We start from the raw sequence: 25,082 nt of genomic DNA on the forward strand, positions 1-25,082 counted from the left end.
CTCTTCTGACAAAGACTTAGAGACCACAATTTGACATCTTTACTTAAGATCAATTTCTTTGATTACGGAAAGTACCTTGAGGTTTTGAATACTAGAGCTGCTATAAAAATACAAAAATATAATAAAGATAAATGTATTTGTGGGCAACCTGTGGCAAAAGGATCACTCAGTTCGCCCTTCCCTTAGGTTATTTCTTGTTTTATGGACAGGAACATACAAGAAATCTTCAAGATCCAACAAAGTCAAATTTGAACAACTCAACACAAGGATTGGCACAGATTTTATTTCTGATTCGTTATTTCCAGTATCTGGTGGGTGCATTCATAACTTAGGTGACTGCAGCAACATTTCAAATCTGTCATCCGAGATACCTGTAATCAAAACCAAACATTTCAGCTATCATATGAAGCCAAGAAATATAGTTTTACAACAATATAATCCTCCTTCTGTTAGCTGGTCAAAGGAAGTTTAATCTTCTCTTGCAGAAGGCAAGCTAATTATTTCAAAAAAATTGAAAATTAGCTGTGGTATTGATACGGCTTATTAGGGAACAGCTTCTTCCCCTCAGCCATCATATTTCTGAACAGACAATGAACCAATCCATGAACACTTTCTTACTACTTTTGCTTTATTTTGTGCTATTTTAAGTTTTAAACATTTCTTAATTCATAGTTTTATGTAATTGCACTGTACTTCTGCAAAACAACAAATTTCATGACATATGTCACTGATATTAAATCTGCTTCTGATTATTGCAACAAAAATAAATGACCAAATGACATTTTTTGTTGTTTCCTGCAAAATAGCAGTTACTTATTGGAATGACCACCAAGCAACTCATGCCGATTCCCTACAAAAATGCCATCAGAATCTCTCTTCAGCCTTCTCTGAGTTGCACCTACTGCTCTTCCTGTGAAATACTGCTGTTCACTATGAACAACCATTGAGAAATTATAGAAAATCTAAGAACTGGGTATTGGAAAATGGGGGAAAGAACCTGGTTTTCTGTGGGAAATATACTTTTAGTGTGTTTGTACCCTTACTATAATCACAATGCTGTATTGAACTAAACCAATGACTGAATAAATAAATTCCAAGTGAAAAAGTTGATGATTATCAGAGCTTCCCAAACAAGAGAAAGTCTGCAGATGCTGTAAATTCAAACACACAGTGAGGAGGAACTGAGCAGGCTAGGCTGCATCTATGGTAAAAAGTACAGTTGACGTTTCGGGCCGAGACATCCATATAAACAGTTTACTTGGACATTTAAGTGTGCCAAATGAGTCTGCAAAATTTGAAAATTTGTGAAGGGGGGGGGGGGGGGGTTCTACCAGACTGAGAATAGATAACAAAATGAAATTTGATACACAAAATTTTATTATAGCTCTACAAGAATACAATTTAGCCTTAAGTTAAATCACATATAAAGAATGCCAGCAGGAAATAAGTTTAATAAATTGATTTCATTACATGACACTTGGTTTTGTTTTACATTTTAAGCATAATAATTCTGAAAAAGGCAAAGCCTATCTTTCATTCATACATTGTTTATATGTTAACTTTTGCTGCTGAATAATTTAAAAATCCAGAGTCTTTGTCAAATGCTTCACGATGGGGATTGATTGAGCTAAGTGGAAAGATGACCTTTTACTCAAATGACTCAATAAAGGACAAGGTTTTAAAACCTCATACATGAGGAAATGTGCAGATGCTGGAAATTCAAGCAACACACACAAAATGCTGGTGGAACACAGCAGGCCAGGCAGCATCTATAAGGAGAAGCACTGTCGACATTTCGGACCGAGACCCTTCGTCAGAACTCAACGTGAGTCTTGACGAAGGGTCTCAGCCTGAAATGTCAACAGTGCTTCTCTTTATAGATGTTGCCTGGCCTGCTATGTTTAAAACCTCATTGTTGTTTTCTATTGCACAAGTATATTTTTGCTTCCCAGAACAGCAATCCCAGCTCTGATACGAGGAATTTAGGTACAACAATATGGAATATTGTTGGCATGGAATAGACTCAAAAATCCACAAATGTTAAATAGCTGCATTAACTGTTTCTCCCTTCCCAGTACAAATCATTTGGCATTGTTTTGTGATTCCACATTTTCTTTACTTCAGTAAAGTTCAAACCCCAGGGCTCCAGACCAAATTATCCAGTGTAACCATGGTGAATTTTATTAGCTCTGGCTTGGCCCATAATGATTTTATAACAATGAAGAATTCTGTCTTGAGAGAAAGAGAAATGCTTTTGTTGTGGTACATCAAGAACACATATAAGCCTGTGTTCTTGATGCAAAGTTCAAAGATCAAAAATCTTCATTCAAAACTTCACAGTGAGTTTTACAAAATAACTCTGAAAATACAGTCTTCTCCCTGTAAGTAAGTTTCAGCAGCAACTCACAGAAAGGTTCCCTCAAATATTCTGTTTAATTTCAATATTCATTTTGTGCGAATGTTTTTGCTACCTGCTCTGCTAACATTATTCTCCCCCACTTTTACCATTCTGCAATTCAAACTTCAGATTACTGCAAGAATGCAAACACTGAAAAGCACACAAGAATAAAACCATAGTATATTGAAGCACAATTTTACATACTCAGTCAGATTTAGCATAAACATACCGTAGGTAATTATGTATGCTTTCTAAGATCTTATTTTTTCAAACAATACATTCATTTTTCTCCATTTATTTTCACTTTCAGTATCTATCCCTTTTAAGTTGGTGGTTAGAGGATGTTTGCGTCACTTTTGAATTTTTCTCATGGTTAGTGCTGTGAGGAGTATCCATTTTGTTGCTCTGATTGTCTGGCTGTTTCTTGCTATATAAACTCAAGTACTGAGGATGCTGTTTCTTGTTATAGCCTGGCAGAGACTTCCTGAGGTCATGCCTTATGCTGCGAATAGAACTATTTATAGCAGCCACACAAGCTTTCCAGTCACGTCCATTTTCACGCAAGTCAAACACTGGATAGGCTTCTTCAAGAAACTCTGCCGATACATCAGAAACAAATTATAAACACAGAGATAAATTAATATTTCTTGCATTCTATATCTAATCATACTTTATTTCCTTTAATTTTTACACCGAATAGGACAAAATACATAAACTGTTTGTATTCAACTTGTATTTTGAAGCTAGAATAAATTGCTCTGATGATTAAACTGCTTTATACAATATGAGGAACTCTGGTATTGTACTAATTAAACACCTGAACAATAACATAACATTTCTTTGACTTAATTATTTTTTTCTACTGTTTTCCATTATAATTATTTCAGCAGCAAATTCCATTAAGGTCCCCTCCTCCCACCCCGACTACTCCACATACAGCCTCTGCTTCTCTTGTTCAAATAGAAGATGTGGCATTTTAACAAAATTTCCAGTTGTATTGGTTACAATTGATCCCCAGTGCTGGTCTTTTAGCTCATCAAATAACAAGGGACTAGACAGACTAATAACTCTAAAGGCAGGTATTCAAACATTATTCTGAGCATTCTCTTCTAAATCATGGAGCAGGACCAAATCATCAAATTTTAAATTGTAGTCAGACCGCTCAGATAGTTATTCTTAGTGAAAACTTGTTCAGAATTCTTAACTCTACATTCAGCCAGCTGACATCAATATCACTAACACCAGAATTCCTCTAAACCTGGTTCCAACTGGGAAAGAAGAAATCTTGTTTCTACTCATAACCTGAAATAAAACCCTGTATTGGTATTCTATTTAAGGCAAAATAACAAAATCAGGTATGGAAGAAATTAGCTGAAACAATATCAGGGATGAGAAGCAACTAATAGACTTTTCAGAGAAAGCTATATTTGGTAAAGGTAATATGGAGTAACAATTTTCACAGATCAAGTCAGTAGCTAGATGGCATAAGTTCAACATCACCAACCAAAATAAAACTGAGATAATAAGAGAATTTTTTTATCCAACACAGACAGCATGTAAAAATGCCCCTGCCAGATATGCTGCTGGCAGTGGACAAATAATAAACAGAGTTGAGAGTACAAAGGTGGCTATACCATGGGATAATATCTAGCTTAATCATAAAAGTCAAGTAGTCTTCACTACTAGAAAATGTTAGGGCCTAGAAAATCTACACAGAGCTGGAAGTTTGCTTGGTACAATTCTATTGGAAAGCATGACATGGGACTTAATGCAAGCTCAATAAAGACTACAAATTTTTTACCAGGTCCTCTATGCTTCTGTCAGGCTGACAGACATACACAGCTATAGATGTGCAGTAACAGTCAACAGTGTAAAGCACATGTCGAGGTGCTACTTGCTCTATTTTTAAGCATGTTTCGCCTGTGGTTAAGTGGAAGAATAAGTGGGAGTTTAAAGAAAAGAGCAGGTCCCAGAAGGCAAAGTTGAGCACTAATAACTCACATCAGGTGGGCTATGGTGCTTTCCCTCAAGGCCCCAAACAAGGTGCAAGCTACATCACCTTCACCACACAAATTTACCTCCTATTCCCTTTACCTCTGGTCTTTTAAAACTTCATCTACTGGCTTGACCCAGCAATCTCAACTTTCCTTATTCCATCCCCTGGAAAGTACATTAGAGTTTGCAGAACAGAAGGCTTTTGCACATGTCCATCACATTCACTTTTGAAGTTTGTAGGCAAATCTGTGCAGAAAAGATCCTTGGTTCCAATGCAACAATCACTTAATGCTTTTTTTCCCCCAATTGGCAAAGAATTTCCAGGCCTTAAAACTTTACAAAATAATCAGGACGATGTAGACCAAGTTAGCAACAATGATGAATAAAGATCTGGAATGGATAATGTAATGTCTCTGTGCATGATGATAAGCAGACTATTTATTTATTTTTAAATTTAAGAGATACAGCACAGAATAGGCCCTTTCAGCCCATCGAGCTACGTTGTCCAACAACCCACCTTTTTAAGTGTGTCGCCGCAGTCAGTCAGCCATTCTTGTCTGGTGCGTGGTGTCAGGACTGGTCTCCTTTTTGGATTAACCAGGTCACGATATGAATGTTCCTGACTCAACCCCCACCTCCCCCCCCCCCCGAGTCCGAGTGGCTAGCTTGATGATCTACCCGGCATGGATAGAAAGTGTGCTTGGGAGTGACCCGACTTGGATTCAAACTTGGAAGCCTTCGCTCTGGAGTCCAGCACTGATGCCACTGCACCACCAGCCGGCCAACAACCCACTGATTTAATCCTAGCCTAACTGTAGGATAATTTACAATGACCAATTAACCTACTAACCAGTACATCTTTGGACTGTGGGAGAAAACCAGAGCACCTGGAAGAAAACTTATGTGCACATGGGAAGAATGTAGAAACAGAGAATGGCAGAATTGAGCACTGAACTCAGACACCCCAAACTGTAACATTGTCGTGCTAACTGCTAAGCCACGGTGGTATCCCACCTTTGTTCTGAATGTACTGTATGATTTTTACTATAATCAAGTTAAAATTATTTACTAAATATCTGGTATGAAATGAACAATCTTTTTGAGAACCTTTGGAAAGTGAAAGCAAAGCAGTATTCAGTAGGAACAGAATGCTTGATGCATCTCAGAAGCGGTCTGAGGCTAATTTTACATTATGCAAAGTAATCATAATTAAGGCAGTATTAACTTGAACTCAATGCTTACTGTTTTTGGAAATTAGGAGGTGTTTAACAATACAATGAAGTAGAAATGCTACCAAACAGCTACCTAAAATTATATAAAAACTACTCTATATAATCAGCACTCTAAAAAGCACCAACAAAAATTAAACTCGCATCTGAGAATAATGACTACCCCATACGTGTTTTCTAATGAAACCTTCAGGTACATTGAAATGTAAAAGCAATTTTAATAATCTGGATTAGATTGAAATCAGCAATTTCACAAGCAGCAAGCTTCAGAGAGTGAAAATAGACATTTGTAGAGGGATGGACAAAGGAGCAGACACATACCCAATCCTCTGAGTGTTTTTCATGAATATAAACTATTATGATTCTCACCTATATTTTTTCCATCCCAAGAAGAAAATGGAAGTTTTCATACATTTAGTGAACAACTATTAAACTGAATTTAATAGAGAAACATTAGAAAAATGAGAATCTATGGGTAAAAAATAATTTCTGAAATATGACAGAACTACTTTCTTCATGGTATCACATGACCTTGACAGATAACATTTCCAAATGTCAAGGTCAAAACTACTTGAAACACAAAACCTTCAGGAATATTCTGACCCTTTCAGGCAACAATAACCAACCCATGCAAGCATCAAATATGAAATGTTGTACAATTCAGAAACATTTCCAAATCTTTCCTTGGACAGGTGGCTTTACAAAGTTTCACTGAAACAACACGAACACGTTACTGTAAAATTACTGAAAAGCAAAAAAAAATCTTGAAGACTGGGACCTCAAAAGCAAGTCACCCATGTACCCATTTCAGTAGAACTTCCAAAAAGACATCAAATGTACTCCTATATTTCATGCACTATGTTGTTCAAATGTCTCTTGCAGGACAAAAGTTTATTTTAAGTTGCCTGCACTTTGAGAGATTTAGTGCAAGTACAATTGTGGACCATGCAAAGTCAACAGCTCCCTGTTTTAGAAAATATTTTATCATTTCCATAATCAAGTCCATCAAATGTGTTATTCTCTGTATGAGGTTAGAAGCGAAACTGTCCAGATCTAAAGTTAGTGTTCAGATGAATAGTGAATAATGCCAAGGAGGAAGTTAATATTATGTTCTTTAAAGGCGCTCTGTACATAAAATAGCATGGCACATACAAAAATAACATTTATTGTATTGGATCCCCTTAAGAGATCTCTGTGCCTGCAAATGGAATGGCATCTGTTTAGTTAGGTCGTTAACATTTCATTGAGTATTTCATTCAAGGCCCACTGCTTCAAAAATCCAGTGCTCCTCAAAATATTTGGTATTTAGGTGTGAACAGACTTAAAAGAATAAGGACTTCTTAAAAATGCATCTCACCGTAATGAAGCACATAAAGGACACCAAGAGTGCAGCTAAGTCACACAAGGGAAATGGCAGGAGTTCAGACAGCAGGAGGAATACTTTGGAAAGTACTGAAGAGGGCAAGTAGAAAAGAGTGATTGGAAGGAGTAGTCATGGTACTCGTGCATTTAATATTTCAGTAATATTTGAGTAATCATGTATATATATTTGATTAAGCACTCTTGTTCATTTAAATAATTCATTATGGGTTATACATAAAATTACGTAAATTGCATATGTCACCACGCTACCACATGCATGCCTCACTTAAATATGAAGTTAGTCCTGCATTTCAGACTCCTGTGTCTTCCTCTGAATTAAATGTTTTGAAGTTACAAAACATAGCACTCGTGAGGCAGTTATTTCTCAGGAAAATTGGGCAACAATCATTAGATGTTGAAGGGAAGGGTCCAATGCAGATTCTGGTACAATCTTACAAGGCACCTACCTCTATAAGCTTGTTCCTAGCATGTGACGTAAAGCACATCTAATTTACCTCTGCACAAGTGGACATACCATGCAAGCTTAGATGAAAATCACAGGCACGCCATCTGATGTGCTGCTAATTGATTGCTCTCCCCTGTATCAACAGCTATTTTATCCCAATGGCCTGACATTAATTCAGCAAGATAAAAAAAATCTTAAAAATAAAACAATCAGAAAAAATCTCAGTAGACTGGTGAGCAATGTCTGTTTTAGGATAATTTAAGTGAATTTAGCTAAGTAATTCACCTCTACAGCACTATCTTTGCTTGCTATAGATTTCTGCATTCCTCCCTGACCTTATTAATAGTAAAATACTTGGGACATTTTGGGCCTGAACAGACATTCTCAATGCCATGTCTTATCTGAGGCTATCTATCTGAAAGCTTCATGGCAAAGATTTTTCTTGAAAAAAAAATGTACTTTGCTTCAGCAATTATTTATAGGACTTTATTTGCAGTGATCAGCCCTCAAGATGTCACCAAACTATTACAGTCCTGCTGTTCTCTTTCTAGTTAGGGGAAAATTTGTTCCATAATACAGGTGCCCTTGAAAACACACTCTAACCCCATTCTAATGACTATGATTCTACTGATAGCAAACTACATCATGCATATTCTGCTTCCCTTTTCAAATAGGCAGTAAAATATGTTTCCATACTGGTGGATATTTAGCTTCAAGACCTCAAACTCAGCTGATGAGTAGAAAGTCTGTTTTATATAGATGCCAAATATAAGGATATACAGTGGATTCTGGTTAATTGGGCCACTGGTTATCAGGACAGCTGCTTATTTGGGACAACTCTTAAGGCACAAAAACTAATCAAAAAATAGCTGAGGTTCCCTTTGAGTATTGGGACACTCTGTTACTAAACTGGGACAGGAGACTGTTGCCAAACAGCAGCTTGCATTGGACATAAACACTTGTGTGGCCACGTGACCATTAGACACTACAATGTGCTTCGAGTGAGTAATTTTTAAATAGTGTTGATTGCATGTGTTTCTGTTCAAAAAGCAATGATTTTTGTCACTGATAGTTGGCGAGAAATAATTCGGAACCGTTTTACTCACTGCAGTTTCAAGCACTGATGCTTGGAAATGCCAGAAATGGGCGGGAATGAAAATGAAATGTTTTCACTGAACTACGAAGAATTTAAAGGTAATGACAATCACAATGAAAATGAAATTTTGGAGGATGAAAATCATCAAAAGCATTGTATGAATGCAGTCCATTATCTGTACTGAAGTTGTTCATTTACAGTCAAATGTATGCAGCAGTGTACACTGGATGAATACTTCTGTTGATAACAATTAGGAATTAATACACAGTTTTATATTACCACAGTAGTATTGGCAGTGTTCTAATGTGTTCTGTATTTCAGTTAAATACACAATTTTGTTTGTCTTTTTTATACCTTTTTAACCATTGCCATGAATCTTTGGCGAATCAGAGCAACTGCTTAATTAGGCCAAAGTGTACTGGTCATTATGTGTCCCAATGAACCGGAATCCACTGCATTTACAGAAATAGATTTATATAACTTGCTGCCAGAACAAATCAGAAGGAGTAACATTTACTTCCATTATTTAAACAGCAAACTGGTGGAGCACATTATCTTGGAACCTGCCTAACTTCCTTTGACTTTACATGAATGCTTTGCATATGGATATCAGTCCTGTCACAAGGAATGCCCTGGAGTGTTCTTATGAAGATAACATTCATACATGAATATTGTAGACAGGATAAAGCACAAATGATATTTTCAGTTTATATCTTCTAGGTGTAAGACATGACTAGTGATGCAAGAGTGAATCACTCCTACATGAAAATCCAAGGTACTGCCAAGGTTGCAAAGGCTCTGACCTTTGGTACAGATGTTAAAACTAATTCATCTGCCTTCTCAAGTGGATATAAAGTTCCGAAGGCAAATATAAAACAAAGAGTGAAGGTATTGTGAGTGCCCCCAAAGAGCATTGCTAGAGTTTATAGGGTCCTGCTGTGCATAATTTGGCTTTGCGCTCCCTACGTTATGTAAACTGCATTGTCTGGTAAGCATATTGGGATGTCCCGAGGTTATGAAAGGCACAACACAACCTATGACTTCATTCTATTTTGTGTTCATCGGTATCAAACACCTAACATTTGATTTTACTGAACAATATTTCTCTTTCATTGGACAAGGCAGATTTGAGAGTCAAAGTAAAATACAAATTGCTTTCTTAGCTTCATGCAGCTTACTGCTAGATGCAAAAGTAGTAAAACAAAACTTTTTATTAATCTCCACCTCTGGACGATTCTGTGGATTTACAGATAAATTGATGGAGAAATTGTGTGCAGTCAAAGTGATAATGGAAATTAAACAATCCTACTCAGAATCTTTATGTTCCTAGCTCATCCAATCTTCCAACTAACTACAAAGCTGAAGTACAAAAATAGTCTTGACACTTGTAACCAACTGAACAAATAGCTAACAAAGAGTGTAGGGGGGAATAAAATCACCCTTCACGTGAAGTTTAAGGCAAAGAGATTTCACAATGTTATATGGAGAGAGCAATATATTAGATACCATCAAAACAATGGTCATATTTAAATTGAAGGATGAAAAAGGAGATGCTTCACTTACTCCCTAAAAACAGGTTCATCGGTTTGGATAGAAACTGGCAACTATTTACTGAGTTGTCCAATCAATGCTAATGTTGGATTAAATTCAATTCTTCCAGCAATGTGCAGTTCTCCCAATCAAGTACTATTACCAAGCCTGGAGAAGTTGACTGTAGGTTGAAAGGTAACTGAATGTATAAACTGCTACCAATCAGGATACAGATCCAAGAAACAAATGTCTGTTGATCTGTCCTACATTGAAGAGTCATATAGTAGCAAAACAGGCCATTTGGCCCATCATATCTGTGCTAACTGGGTACCTTCTATACGAATCTTCCAGCACTTTTCATGCAGCTTTCTATGCCGAGGCAATTTAAGTGCTTATCTAGATACTTCTTAAATATTGTTAATGACTCTGCTTCCACCACTCACTCCAGCATTGTTTTCCAGATACAGTACTCACCACACACTGGTTTTATTCACCTCTGTTAAGGGAAAATTTTCCTGCCATCTATCCTATCCATAATCACGCATAATTTTACACACCTCAATCATGTCCTCACTTAAACTCCTCCACTCCAGAGAATACAGACCTAGTCTAGCCTAACCAAAAGCTGCTAACCACCCATAGCAACACATTATGATGGGATAAGCACTGAAAATCAAAGCCTTTATGGAAATGCTCTCCAAATATTTGAATGTCTTTATCTTTTTGTATTTGATGCAGATTTATCAGCAACTAAGCATGTTTACTATTCCTCAATTCTCTTAGTTTCCAATAAAATTTCAAATCGTATTGATTAAATATTAATACCTCGGACAGCACAGATTTTGTTGCAGTCTAAAGGAGCTATACCCCGATCTATATTTCCATATACATTGCTTCTGACCAGCACCTCCTCAGGAAACAGATGTCGAACTAGGCACCGGGCTGCCAGCTCTGGCCTTAATCTCTGCTTAGCGACGTACACAGCGGAGTATGGGAGCTGGACTTGACGAGCTGGATTACCAAGTGTTTCTAGTCAGGAAAAATGGTCAAATTAAAATAAACATACACACGTACATGTACAAGCATACAGTAATTTTATGTGGCACATAGGTGCCAATGCACATTCATTTCTTAAATGTTCAGTCATGAGTTCAAGCAGCTACAATTGAAGTACCATGAGCAGATTGGATGTATTCATCCTTTGTTGCCTTTAGAAATTGATCAGGAGTTAGTACTACTGAACCTCTGAAATGCACTGTTATCTGCAGATCTTCATAGGGATATGATCAGCAGTTGAAAATACATGTTATTTAAACAACAACAGTACACTAATTTTGAAGGGTCTGAGAGAGCATCTTTCTGTTGTTCATTTTATAGGATGTTGGTGTCACAGGCAAGGCCAGCATTTATTGATGATGATGATAAACTACCTTCATAAACTGCTGAGGTCCTCATACTGAAAGTGCTCTCAGCTCTCTGTCATTGGGTTGGTAGTTCCAGGGATTAGGCTCATTGATGAGGGAACAAAGGCATATTTTCAAGTTAGGATGGTGTGAATCCTAGGTGCTGGTGCACCATTGCCCTTGTCCTTCCTGATTGTTGAGATTATGAGTTTAAGAGATGGTATCAGAGTATCTCAAGTGAGCAACCCCAGTGCCTTTTGCAGATGGTAAAGTTCTTCAGTCTGTTTTGCAGGATTAAAAACAATTCCATTGCAAGGGTAAAAAGACCGTGGTGGGAGTTACATACAGGTCACCAAACAGTAGCCAAGATGCGGGCTACAAGTTACAATGAGAGAAGGAAAAGGCATGTAAAAAGGGCAATGTTATGATAGTCATGGAGGATTTCAGTGTTGCAGGAAGGCGGGGGAAGGCTGGTTGATGCTGGATGCCAAAAGAGGGAATTTGCAAAATGCCTGTGAGATGGCTTTTTGGAGCGGTTGTGGTTCAGCTCACTGGGAATAGCAATTTTGGATTGCGTGTTATGTTATGACCCAGATTTGATTAGGGAGCTTATGATAAGGGAACTCTTAGAAGACAGTGATCATAATAAGATTGAATTCACCCTGTAGTTTGAGGAGAGGCTAAAATCAAATGTATCAGTAATATAGTGGAAGAGAAGGAATTACAGAGGCAGGAGCAAAGAGTTGGCTAAAGTGGATTGGAAGAGGACATTAGCAGAACAGCAATGGTTAAAGTTTCTGGGGGGAAATTTGTAAGTCGCAGGAAAGAGACATCCCAGAGATGAAGAAGTATATTAAAGGGAGGATGAGGCAAATGTGGCTAACAAAAGAAATCAAAGAGAGCATAAAAGCAAAAGAGAGTACACATAATTTAGCAAAAATTAGTGCGAAGGTAGAGGATTGGGCAGATTTTAAAACCGACAGAAGTTAACTAAAAAAAAACCTTAAAGATGAAATATGAAGACAAGTTAGCCAATAAATAAAAGAGGATACAAAAAGTTCTTTCACATATATAAGGAGTAAAAGAAAGATGAGAGTGGATGTCAGGCTGCTAGAAAATGACACTAGAGATGTAGTAAGGGGCGGGGGGGGGGGGAATGGCAGAGGAACTTAGTAAGTATTTTGTGTCAGTCTTCAGCATGGAAGACACCAGCAGAATGCCAGAAATGTGAGTGTGTTGGGAGCAGAAGTGAATGTCATTGCTATTACTAAGGAGAAGGTGCTTGGGAAGCTGAAAAATCTTAAGTGAATGTCATTGCTATTACTAAGGAGAAGGTGCTTGGGAAGCTGAAAAATCTGAAGGTAGATAAGTCACCTAGACTAGATGGATTCCTCCCTAGGGTTCTGAAAGTGGTAGCTGAAGAGATTGTGGAGGCATTAGTAATGATCTTTCAACAATCACTATATTCTGGAATGGTTCCAGAGGACTGGAGAAATGCAAATAACACTCCAATCTTTAAAAGAGAAGGGAGGCAGAAGAAAGAAATTAATAGACCAGTTAGCCTGACTTCAGTTGTAAAGATGTTGGAGTCTATTATTAAGGATCAACCATGAGGGGGTAATTTCGAGGCACATGATAAAATAGATCAAAGTCAGCATGATTTTCTAAAAGGGAAATCTTGGCTGACAAATCTGAGGAAATAACAGGCAGGATAAACAAGAAGAGTCAGTGGATGTTGTTGTTTATTTGGATTTTCAGAAGTTCCTTTGACAATGTGCCGCATGAGACTAAGGTTTCAGAAGGCATTGTTCAGACCGCATTTGGAGTATTATGAGCAGCTTTGGGCATCCTTTCTAAGAAAGGACTTGCAGACATTGGAGAGAGTCCAAAGGAAGTTCACCAGAATGATCTCAGGAATGAAAGGGTTAACATATAAGGAGTGTTTGATGGCTTTGGGCCTGTACTTGCTAGTATGGGGGGAGGGGGGGGGGGGGAAATCTCATTGAAACTTATCAAATATTGAAAGGTCTGGATAGAGTAGATGGGGAGAGGATGTTTTCCATAATGGGGCATCTAGAACCAGTGGCCACTGCCTCAGAATTGAGGGACGTTCATTTAGAACAGAGATGAGGTAAAATTTCTTTAACCAGAAGGTGGTGAAACTGTGGAACCCATTCCCACAAGACACTTGTGCAGGCCAAGTCATTGGAGACAGTTAAGGTGGAGGTTGTTTAATCAGGGTGCCAAAGGTTACTGAGAGAAGGCAAGAGAGTGAGGTTAAGTGGGATAATAAATCAACCATGATGGAATTTTGGAGACACCTAATGGGCTGAAGGCCTAATTCTGTTCCTAGGTCTTATGATGATGAATCAGTTATCACCTCTGCCACATATGGAGCTTGGCAGGCCAGGTAAGTACCAGGTGGATAGATTGCTTTAATAATTACATGTTTCTTCTAATTACCCTTGATCTTCCAAGTAATCCCTCAGAGACTTACACTGTTCGGTACCTCTCAGGTATTTCTATAGCAGCCTCAATTTATTTTGGATCAGGTACTCCCTTAGGTCAACAATAATGTTACACATCTTTCAAGATTTTAGGAAATCCTTGATATTTTCTGCCCTCCTGGAATTCTCTTGCTTCAATGGAGCTTTAGGTAAAATACTTTGGAAGCCTGATATCAAGGATTTGGTCTGATCCAGTGCAGTTAATCAGACCATCAAAACTGGGAGTGTAGTTTGGGAGAGGTCACTTACATGGGTTTAAATAGTGTGCCAGTAGATTTTGAGGACTTTTTAAAGAGGGTGAGATGCATGCCAATAAACCACCCTCTTCTCTGATGTGTACAGGGATCAATACTGGTTGTTGCCAATTTTGAAGTCTTGATTGTCAAACACTTCTTCTTCTCTAAGAAGGTACTTGAAGGCTGCTGAATCATTCGAGGTACGGTGAATTTTGTTGGAAATGCTGGTGAATGTCTGGAAGTGGAAAATCAGGTAGAGTAGTGAAGAAGGAATATGCATTGTAAGCCTTCACGAGTCTGGTCATAGAATATTCTAAGTTGGGATGTTACATTGAAAATTTACAACACATTGCTTAGACCACACTCTGAATACTGAATGCAGTTCTGGCTGCCACACTCACAGAAGAATGTGGTTGTGCTGGAAGGAGTACAGAAGGGATTCACCAAGACAATGCTTGGATTGGAAGCCTTTAGTTAAGGGGAAAGATTGGATAGACTGGATGTTTTCCCCACAGTGAGTGAGCCAAGAGATGACATGATTATGGACCATTATGGAGACAAAGAAGACTGCAGCTGCTGCAGTCTGGAGCAAGAGACAAACTGGAGAAACTCTGTGGATTAAGCAGTATCTGTGGAAGCAAAGGTTGATAGCATCAGGACTCAGGGTATTTCCAGCATTGTCTATTTTATATGAATTAGCTTAGAACCAAAACCTTACAGAGATCAGCAGGAATTGCACTCTCAAATAAATGTACTAGAGAATATTTTTATGCTGGGGCAAAGTATTTGAATGATCCACTGCTTTAATATAGGTGTGCACTCAGATATTTGTGGAAATTCTATACTCTTTTCAAATAAAGATCATGCTTCAACCAGAATCAAAATAATGTTTATTATCACTGACAAATGTTGTGAAATTTGTTGTTTTGTGGCTGCAGTACAGTGCCATACATAAAATATTACAATAGCTTACAATGGGTGATCATGGATTGATGGACCATTCAGAAATCTGATGGCGACAAAGAAGCTGTTCCTAAGATATTGTGTGTACCTCCTCCCTGATGGTAGTCTGATTCTGCCAATGACTTGAACATTTTCATACACAAGCCCAAGAAATTTACTAAAGTACAAGTGACAATTTAGAATATGGATATCACTGGCAATAGCCAGAAATTATAATCAATCACTAATTACCCTTGAAAAGATAGTGATGAGTTGTCTTCTTGAGGTTCTGCAGTCCTTCTTGGATGGTCACTGTTATGTATTTAATATTTCTGTATATTTGAGTAACATTGTAAATATATTGTTCAATTAAGCATTATTTATCGTTTACCTAACTCATTATGGGTTATATGTAAAAGTATATGAATGGCACAGGTCATTATGCCACTACATCCTAAGTGCACACCTCACTACAGTAAAAACTAAACCTACATGAGTTATCGCTAGCTTTGTGTTTTTCTTTCAATTAGTTTTAATTTTTGGAGTTACAAAACATATCAGTGGGGACAAGGAAGTTTAAATATAAACCGAAGACAACTGCTGAAGTGCAGTGGGATATTAGAGTTTTAAAAAAGCGATCATGGGTTTATAAACAGTGAGTACCAGGTGATAATCATCACAAGTTTAAAAAAAAACAGAAATGTCTGGCTACATCAGAAAGATGGATTCGTTCTATTGCACCAAAGATAACTTGATAATGTCTACTGACCGAATTGAGCAGTATTTTGAAGCAAATGGAATAGCTTCAAAATACCAAAAGAAACGAGTGGCAGTGTTGCGAGGAGCAATTGGTGGAAAAGCATACGGTTTGCTTACAAGTTTAAATGCAACCAAACCTGCCAAAATGAACTTAGCTGATACCATATTAATGCAGGATCCATTAGAACCAAAGCCATTGTTGATTGCAGAATGCTTTAGTTTCCATAAGCAGAATCATAGGCAGGGGAATCCATTTCAGCTTACACGATTGAATTCAATATATTGTCTGAGCATTGTCAGTTCAGTAATGGGCTTAATGATGCACTGAGAGATGATTTATTTTGTGGAATCTTGCAAGAAAGCATTCAAAGATGGCTAATAACTGAAGCACAACTCAAATTTCAAAGAGCTGTTGAAATTGCTGTATTAACAGCAGACAGAGATGCAATTGAGTTGTACTCAGGAATGAAAGTGAGCATGAACAAAATTACAACATCTAAACAGAAAGCTGCCTGGCTGAACGAATTGTGTTACTGTGGTGGCAGGGGCTCATAAACACTAAATCAATGCAGATTTAAAAGGCAAAACTTGAAAAAAATGCAACAAAGTAGGACACATACAAAGATTATGTTGGGCAAACAATAAATGGACTGCACAGGGAAGAGAAAAAGATAAAAAGTTAAATTTCAGTTTCACACAAAAAGCATTAACCTGCATGCTGTTGGTGAAAACATCTGATGATGAGTATTACACAGGACTGAGTATCCTTGAGATTTACAATGTTAAAATTAACAGGAGACATGTAATGTGGCTTATATCAGAATCGAATGTCAAACTAATTAAAATGGAATTCGACATTGGCTTGGCTGTTTCAGTCATTCCACAAAATGAGTTTGAACAGTGTTTAAAAGATACTGAACTGAAGCCTGCATATTTCCAACTTACACTGGAGAAAAGATAACTCCAGCGGGTATGACATTCATAACAGTGAAATGCAACAACCAAAAAACCACATTGGGCTTGTATGTGGTAAAAACAAGAGGGCCAGCATTGTGGGGCTGTGATTGGTTGAGACAGTTACAACTGATTGGAGACCTTGCCAACATTTGCAAGCCCCTAGTGTCCCCTGCAATAGAGTGAACTGAAAGCAAATTTAAAAAGGTGCTGGATGATGCTACAGCAGTGGTCAAGGATGGTAATGGAAAACTCAAGCATATCAAGGGTAAAAAATTGTTAAATGAAAATGATACTCCCAAGTTTTACAAAGTCCGTTGGTTCCTTAAACCATCCACGGTAAAGTAACCAGCGAGGTAGATTGCATTGAGGCTGAGAAATTCAAGGTTGAGTAGAGCCCACAGAAAATGCCAAGAAGAATGGGTCTGTCAGGATCTGTGGTGAATTTAATGTCACTATTAACCTAGTACTGAAAGTAGGTGAATACCCTCTACCTTAGATAGAGGATATCTCTCCAAAACTTTCTGGAGGGAAACATTTCAGCAAAATGGACTTAGCTGAGGCCTACCTACAAATGGAGATGGAAGAAGAGTCCAAAGTATTTCTCACCATAAACATTCACAAAGGGCTATAATAGGCTTATTTTTGGAGTGATATCTGCAAATATAGTCTGGCAGAAAGCTATGAACTGGGGGCTGTAAAGCTGACCAGAAACTCAGTGTTACCTGGATAACACTGTGCGGATGACAAAGAACATCTCAAGACAGTGTTAAAAAGATTAGAAAATTATGGACTCAGAGCATTATGCAACATGTGTGAATTCTTGAATGTGTGGCCACACTTACTGTGGTCACACCATTGATGCACAAGAACTACACAAATGTGCTGAGAAAATTCAAGCAGTGGTGGATGCCCCAAGGCCAAAGAACTTGCCACAGTTGTGATCTTGTTTAGGATTTGTCAACTGTTATAACAGGTTCCTGCCATATCTGGATACTGTGCTCCACCCCTCAAACTCATTACTAAAGATCACGAAGAAATTGGAATGGACAAAGCAGTGGTTTTCCAAAAGGGAAAGGAAATGGTGATGTCAGACATGATACTCACACATTATGATCCACATTGTCCAGTGAAGCTTGCCTATGACACCTCACCTTATGGTATAGGTGCAGTCATGTCAAAAGTTATGAGTGATGAAAATGAATGCCCTAGAGCCTTCTCATCACATTCCCTTACCACTGCAGAGAAAATTTATGCACAGATTGACAGTGAGGCCTTGTGTCTGATTTGGGGTGTGAAACTTTTCAACCAGTACCTGTATGGGAGAGAGTTTGATCTGATTTACTGATCATCAACCACTTGTGCCTATTTTCAATCCACAGAAGGGTGGTCCACTAATAGCAGTAGCATAAATGCAGACATGAACTCTGTTTCTTGGAGGACACAATTACAAGACAAAATTCAAGACAATCATGGAAATGCTGACAGATTATCCTGTTTACCCTTGGAAAAGGAAATACCTGAAACATTTACAAATCAAAAGACCCGGCAATGACTCAGGAGTACATGGCCACCCAAAATGGCTGGAAAGTGCAACAGAACCAGTCCCCCCCCATTTTTCCCAGCATCAGAATGACATTGTATTGATGGGGATTGAGAGTTGTTGTACCGTCCAGGATGTGCTAAAGTGCTGAAAGAGCTATGTGTCGGTCATCCAGCTGTGGTCAAAATGGAAGCATTGGCTACAAGCTATGTCTAGCGACCTGGGATAGATCAGCAAATCAAGCAGCTTGCCATGCACAGTTTTGGGAAGCCAACATATCCAGAAGATGCCAAGAGCAGTGCCTCTCCATCCCTGGGGAATGGCCTGCATTGCCCTGGCAGAAGATTCAAGTAGATTTTGCTAGACCATTCATGGACACCAATTTCTTGGGTATAGTGGATGCAGCTACAAAGTGGCCAGAAGTGCTCCCAACAGCCTTCACTGCAGCCTCACACACTGTTGATGTGTTGAGTAGCCTCCAGAACATTTAGTTAGGTACAATGGGCCATAGTTGAGGAACAGTTTCAGTCATTCCTGAAAATGAATGGAATAAGACATATTACATCTGTACCATGCCACCCAGCTACAAATGGTTTGGTGGAAAGGCTTGTCCAGGGTCTAAAGAATGCACTGTGAGCAATGTCTACAGAACACACTACACTAACACTGAATTAGAAGCTTGCCAACTTCCTCCTTGCATATTGCTATGCAGCACACTCCACAACCAACAACTCACCAGCAATGGGTTGTCACTTGCTTGGATCTGCTCAAACTCTATCTCAGAAGGGTTATGCAGGACAAACAGCTGAGACAAATTGAGTACTACTCAAACACGGAGGTTTGACATTTCACTCCTGGACAAACAATGCTGGCGAGAGACTACAGAAGTGATCAAAAGTGGGTACTTGGAACAATTAACCATTCTCCAACACAGTAGAGATTGCATCTGATGTCATCTGGAGACGACACATCAATCAGTTGAAGAGAGCGAGTTGAGTCAATTTTGAGAGAAGAAAGGTGTCCATAGCTGTCAGAACCACTTCCTGCAGTCCCAGAGTCAACTTCCACAACCACCACAGAGGAGGCCCCAGAACCTGAGATTGTTTCAAATCTCAGCTGCCAAGCAGAGTGACCCCCGTGGTCCATAATGTCCCTTTAGTGCAGGCATTTTGACAAATGGATGGGTCATGTGAAGATTCTTCAAAACAATTTTTTGTTTATCCTCTTTAAAGATAATGATGCTGCTAGACTCAAGCAAACAGAATCTTCTCCCTTGCCACACATGAACCAGTATCTTGATACCAGATCCAGATATAAAGTTGGGGTGAATTCTTTGTAACCATGTCTTAGGCTAGGTCTTGATAAAAGTTTCCTTTTAATTAAGAACCCTCACAGATATGACATTATTAGTAATAATCCTTAATGTTGTGAACAAACAATTTATATAAATACTGTTCTTAATTATTTTAAATAGCTCATGAAATTACTCCTTAAAATTAAATTATTCTCCATACCTTTTAGTTCAAAAGCTTTCTGCTTATCATTCTCAGGTATAGTAGTAATATCTTGCTGATTCCATTCCTGTTGCTGTGGCTCAGTAGTAACTTTGGGCTCCTCATGTTTTTCTGAAGGAATCAGTGATTCTTCACTATCTGAATATAGATTTATGCACATCTGTGCTCCTTCAGATCCCAGAGCTTTAGCTTTATCACTTGTGATGTTCTATGGCCGGAAATAATGAAATAATGGTGAATAGGATTAACATCCGTTTAAACTGTTAACTAATCACAGCACTTAGATTCACAGAAGCAGCATTCATTTGGTTGAAGGACCCAAAACCAGATCACCTCACCAAATGTACAAGCAGAATATACAATTCTACACTGAAAATTTCTATTATGTTGATGAATAAAATAACATGAGCAGTAATTTTGTACTATTTACTACTGAGATGTATGTGGTCACTGAGCATGGGTAGCACCAAAAAAAGGTAGTTTTTTTTTGTATGATCCATATGTCAAGCACAAAAGAGAAAAGTTTTCAATAAATTCTTTAAAAATAATTTGTACACAGCTAAGACCCAAATGTTTGCTGCTCATTTATTTAAACCATTCAATAGGTACAGCAAAGGGCAGTGGCATTTGGCCCACTGAGCTATTACTGGCTTCTCCTTTTAGCAAGTCCAGTTGTCCTACTTTGGTTTCTCAACGTTGTCTTCCAAAGCATTTTCCTTCCACTACTTAAACGTACTTCCTTTGCGAAAGTCATGATCAACTTTGCTTCCACCAAGTTTCCAAATCATATCACTCACTGTAAGCTATAGCTGTTGGAGCAAAACAGCATGTATTTTGTGAGGTGAGCTTCTCTTTCCATCACTTATACAGGGCTTTTACACAGTGCTCCCAAGATATGGGCACTATGTTCTCAATACCATCCCTTATGCTGTTCTCTAGTTTGGTCTGTTGTGAGCCAGTTTCCCAGTAACCAGTGGTAATTGAATTTTATGGAACCTTTGAGAACATTCTTGAATCTTAACCAACCCCAACAAGCCAGTCTCCCTATTAAGAGATTAGAATGGAATGTTTATTTCAGGATCCTGGTATCATGAATGACATTGACATGGGCTGCCCAATATAACTAACCAAGAGTAGCTAGAGCATTACTGCTGGGGATGTTGGTCTGGGAGAGAAAGTGATGCTGGTTCAATTATTCTTCCCATGAATTTGAAGTGTTTTTTTTTGCAAGAGAAACATTGGTGATACTTCTCCTATGTCTTGAGATACCTGTTGTAGATTATCAAGGTATCAGAAGCATATACAAGGCGAGCAATTTTTGGACACTCAATCATCTCAACTGCAATAAGAACATCCTAGTTTAATTGTCTTCATGCAAGCAAATTCCTTTATCCAGTAAACACTCTTGTAAACCTGTTCTGTAACTTCTGCAAGTCATCCAAATTGATCTTTAGACAGAAATTACTTTTGCAAAGAACTTCTTATGATAGGCTCCACATATAAAAACAAATATTTCATTTAGTGGATAATTGGAAATGAAAATCATGTCATATGAAGGAACCATGCTTGACAAGTGGAACCTTTAATCATCAGGAAGGAGGAAGTATACTTACAATTATAAGGTTTATGAGCAAAGATTAGTCAGGACTCTAGAGAGTTACAAGGTGACCCAGAAGGAGCTTAAGAAGGGAGTTAGGAGGGCTGGAAGAGGACAAGAGAAGGCCTTGGCAAGTAAGGATTAATGAAAATCTCCAAGTGTTCTATATGTACATGAAAAACTGGAAGGATCACTAGAGTGAGGGTAGGACCAATCAAGGATAGAAGAGAAAATATGTTCCTGGAGTCAATAGAGGTAGGAGAGGTTCTTAATAAATACTTTGCTTCAGTGTTCACTAATGAGAGGGCCCTTGCTGAATGTGAGGCCAGTGCACAGCAGGCTAATGTACTGAAACAGTTTGAAGTTAAGAAAGATGATGTGTTAGAACCTTTAAAAACATTAGAAAAGATACATCCCCAGGACTGGATGAGATATACAGGAGGTGAATGAAGGGATAGCTGATCTTTGTGTCTACACTGGTCACAGGAATAGTATCAGAAGATTGTAGGATGATAAACGTTATTCCTTTGATCAAGAAACATAATAGGGAGAATCCTGGGAATTATAGTCCAGTGAGTCCTACATCACAGGTGGGAAAATTAATGGAGAGGATTCTTAGAGACAGGCATTTGAAGAAAAATGGTCTGATTAGAGAAATTGTACCTCATGACTGATTCATTTTTCAGGGAAATGACAGAACAAATTGATGAATTTAGAGTTGTGGATATGGTGTATATGGATTTCAGTAAGATGCTCCACAAAGGTCCCCATGGTAGGCTCATTCAGAAATTCAAGAGGCATAGAATCCAAGGAAATTTGACTGCATGGATTTGGAATTGGCTTGCCCACAGAAGGCAGAGGGTGGTAGTATTTTGCATGGAGTTTGGTAGCTTGTGGTGTTCTGCAGTGATCAGCTCTGGGACCCCTGCTCTTTGTGGTATTTGTAAGTGAGTTTGACAAGGAAGTATAAGGATGGGTTCATAAGTTTTCAGTTGACACAAAAATTGGTTGTGTTGTGGATAGTGTAGAAGTTTGCCATAGGTTACAAGAGGACATTGACAGGAAGCAGAGAAATGGCAGATAAGAGTTCGATCTGGAGAAGTGTGATGTAATTCATTTTGGAAGGTTGAACTTTAAGGCAGACAATAAGGTTAAAAGCAGGATTTTTAACTGTGTGGTAAAAATCTTCAGGGTCCATGTCCATAGATTCTTCAAAGTTGACATGCAAGTTGATAGTAGTCCTTTATTAGTCAGGGAACTGAGTTCAAGAGCTGTGAAATAATGTTGTGGCTCTATAAAACTCTGGTTAGACCACACTTAGAGTAGGGTGTTCAATTCTGGTTGCCTCATTGTAGGAAGAAGGTTTAGAGAGGTTCAGAGAAGATTTACCAGGATGTTGCATGTCTTATGAGGAAAGGTTGAGAGAGCTAGGGCTTTTATTTGTCTTTGGAGGGAAGGAGGTTGAGAGGTGGCTTGATAAAGATGTACAAGTTGAGAAGAGGCATAGGAAGGGTGGGCAGTGGGCACCTTTGTCTAGGTTAATGCAAGAGGGTACTTTAATATCCCTCCTACATTTCCTTAAATCACCTTAGAGGTGGTTTATTGAAAATATACAGAGTGTGGTAAGTGCCTGGGATACACTGGGGGAGATGGTAGTAAGAAGTAAATAAATTAAGGACATTTAATAAACTGTTAAGAAAGGCACATGGATGAAAGAAAAATGGAGGGCTATGTAGAAGGGAATTATCCCTTGCAGTAAGCTAAAAGGTCAGCACAACATCATGAACCTTAGGGCATCTACTAGGCTGTATTGCTCTATGTGTTAAGGCCTTTAGCATTGTGATAATGTGGTTATTTTTGTTCATAAAGTGATATCTTTTAAATCTTAATAAAATAAAAATAGCGATCAGGAATGCTTGGCTAACAAAAAAAATCAAAAGCTTCTGGTCTCTCTGCTGCTTGCACAAACTCAAATGGAAAAGGATAAGATAGAGAGTTCAGTATTATGCATTTAACAAATCAATGTAAAGTTTGCTCTTTAGAAGATACACAATGTTAATTTACATTGTTTGCTGATGTTTTGGGGCCAGTCTGTAATGATTCCCAATGGCTTTCGAATTTGGTCTTCAGTTGTTTTACTCAGGATAGATAACACATTTTTGCTTAAGTGACTTCTAATTATAATTTGAGCAAATTCTGGTGAAAAATCATGACTGAGCTATTGGGGTGGGGAGGGGAATGGACAATACATTGACTTAGCCACAGTTTGTGGATGCTGAGGTCCTCATTTGAAATACCCTGATAGTATCTTGACAACTCCATATGACAGGCTTTTTTAAACCGTTTCTAAATGCTTCTGATAGTCAGCTCAACAAACAGCTAGATTTGGGCTCAATTTGACCCACAACTTAAATGTCTGAATAAACATTTCAAAGCAGACTTAATCCAAAATATGAACAAAAGAAAATCTGCACCCATTTTAGTTCCACTTCCCATATGTCCATCCATGGCCTCCTCTATTATCACGATGAAGCCACACTCAGGTTGTAGGAGCAACACCTTATATTCTGTCTGGGTAGCCTCCAACCCAATGGCATGAAACATTGATTTCTCAAACTTCTGGTGATGCCCTCCCCACCATTCCCCATCCTTTTCTCTCTCTCTCTCTCCCCCCCCCCCCCCCCAATCTAACTTGCCTGCCCATCGCCTCCCTTTGGGCTCCTTCCACTTTTTCTTTCTTCCGTGGTCTTCTGTCCACTCCTATCAGATTCCCCCTTCTCCAGCCCTTTATCTCTTTCACCAATCAACTCCCCAGCTCTTTACCCCACTCCCTTCCAGTTTCACTCATCACCTTGTGTTTTTCCCTCCCCTCCCCCACCTTCTAAGTTTGACTCATCTTTTTTTCTCCAGTCCTGCTGAAGTGTCTCGGCCCAAAACGTCACCTGTTTACTCTTTTCCATAGATGCTGCCTAGCCTGCTGCTTAATTCAAAATATAAAGAGGTTTGCTTAAAAAAACTTCAAGTTCTGGAAAAAAAAACTAAGACTACTTAGCATTTATAACGAAGGCTCGATATTTAACTGCAGTTACTTTTTGAGGCAATGTTGAATCCAAATCAAGTTACCAATCTGTACTGAAATGCTACATGCCCGTTTATAATTTTGCATAATGTATTTAGTTTATTTCATTCAATTAAAAATGTGATTTAATTAACTACTTCAATACTACTGATCAAAGTAGCTGAATGGTTTTGACATTGGCTTTACAAAGAGTAGGATCTGAGCTCAAGGCCCAGCCCTGCTAATGGACTGCTTTGCCTTGCCTTGTGGTGACAGAGTCAGCTCTCCAGGACAATTGATATGCACTACTGCAGAGAATGGTGTAGGTGGAGGGCAAGTCTAGCATCAAAGTCAGCTCCGATCAAGCAGATCTAGCCTATTGTTTAGTTTATTATTAGCCAAGTGTGAGGGTGAGATGATGCATTATAAAGCAGACCTAGGTTTAAATGAAGGGAGAAATAATGATTTCCTATGTATGTGCGTCCATTGAAAA

The 25,082-nt window shown here is 38.4% G+C and overlaps 1 protein-coding gene across 1 annotated transcript in view; it reads right to left on the reverse strand.

Annotated features, from left to right (window-relative positions):
• Positions 1 to 382: 382 nt before the first annotated feature.
• LOC132393138 (uncharacterized) overlaps positions 383 to 25,082 on the reverse strand; it is a 60,291-nt gene continuing 35,591 nt past the window's right edge. Inside the window, exons 10-12 of the mRNA XM_059968007.1 lie at positions 19,935 to 20,142; positions 10,902 to 11,105; positions 383 to 2,994 (exon numbers count right to left, since the gene is read on the reverse strand). Coding sequence (XP_059823990.1) covers positions 2,705 to 2,994; positions 10,902 to 11,105; positions 19,935 to 20,142 — 702 coding nt within the window. The 3' untranslated portion in view covers positions 383 to 2,704. The remainder of the gene's footprint in view (positions 2,995 to 10,901; positions 11,106 to 19,934; positions 20,143 to 25,082) is intronic.

This window comes from Hypanus sabinus, chromosome 4 (genome assembly GCF_030144855.1).
Source record: "Hypanus sabinus isolate sHypSab1 chromosome 4, sHypSab1.hap1, whole genome shotgun sequence".
NCBI lineage: Eukaryota > Metazoa > Chordata > Chondrichthyes > Myliobatiformes > Dasyatidae > Hypanus > Hypanus sabinus.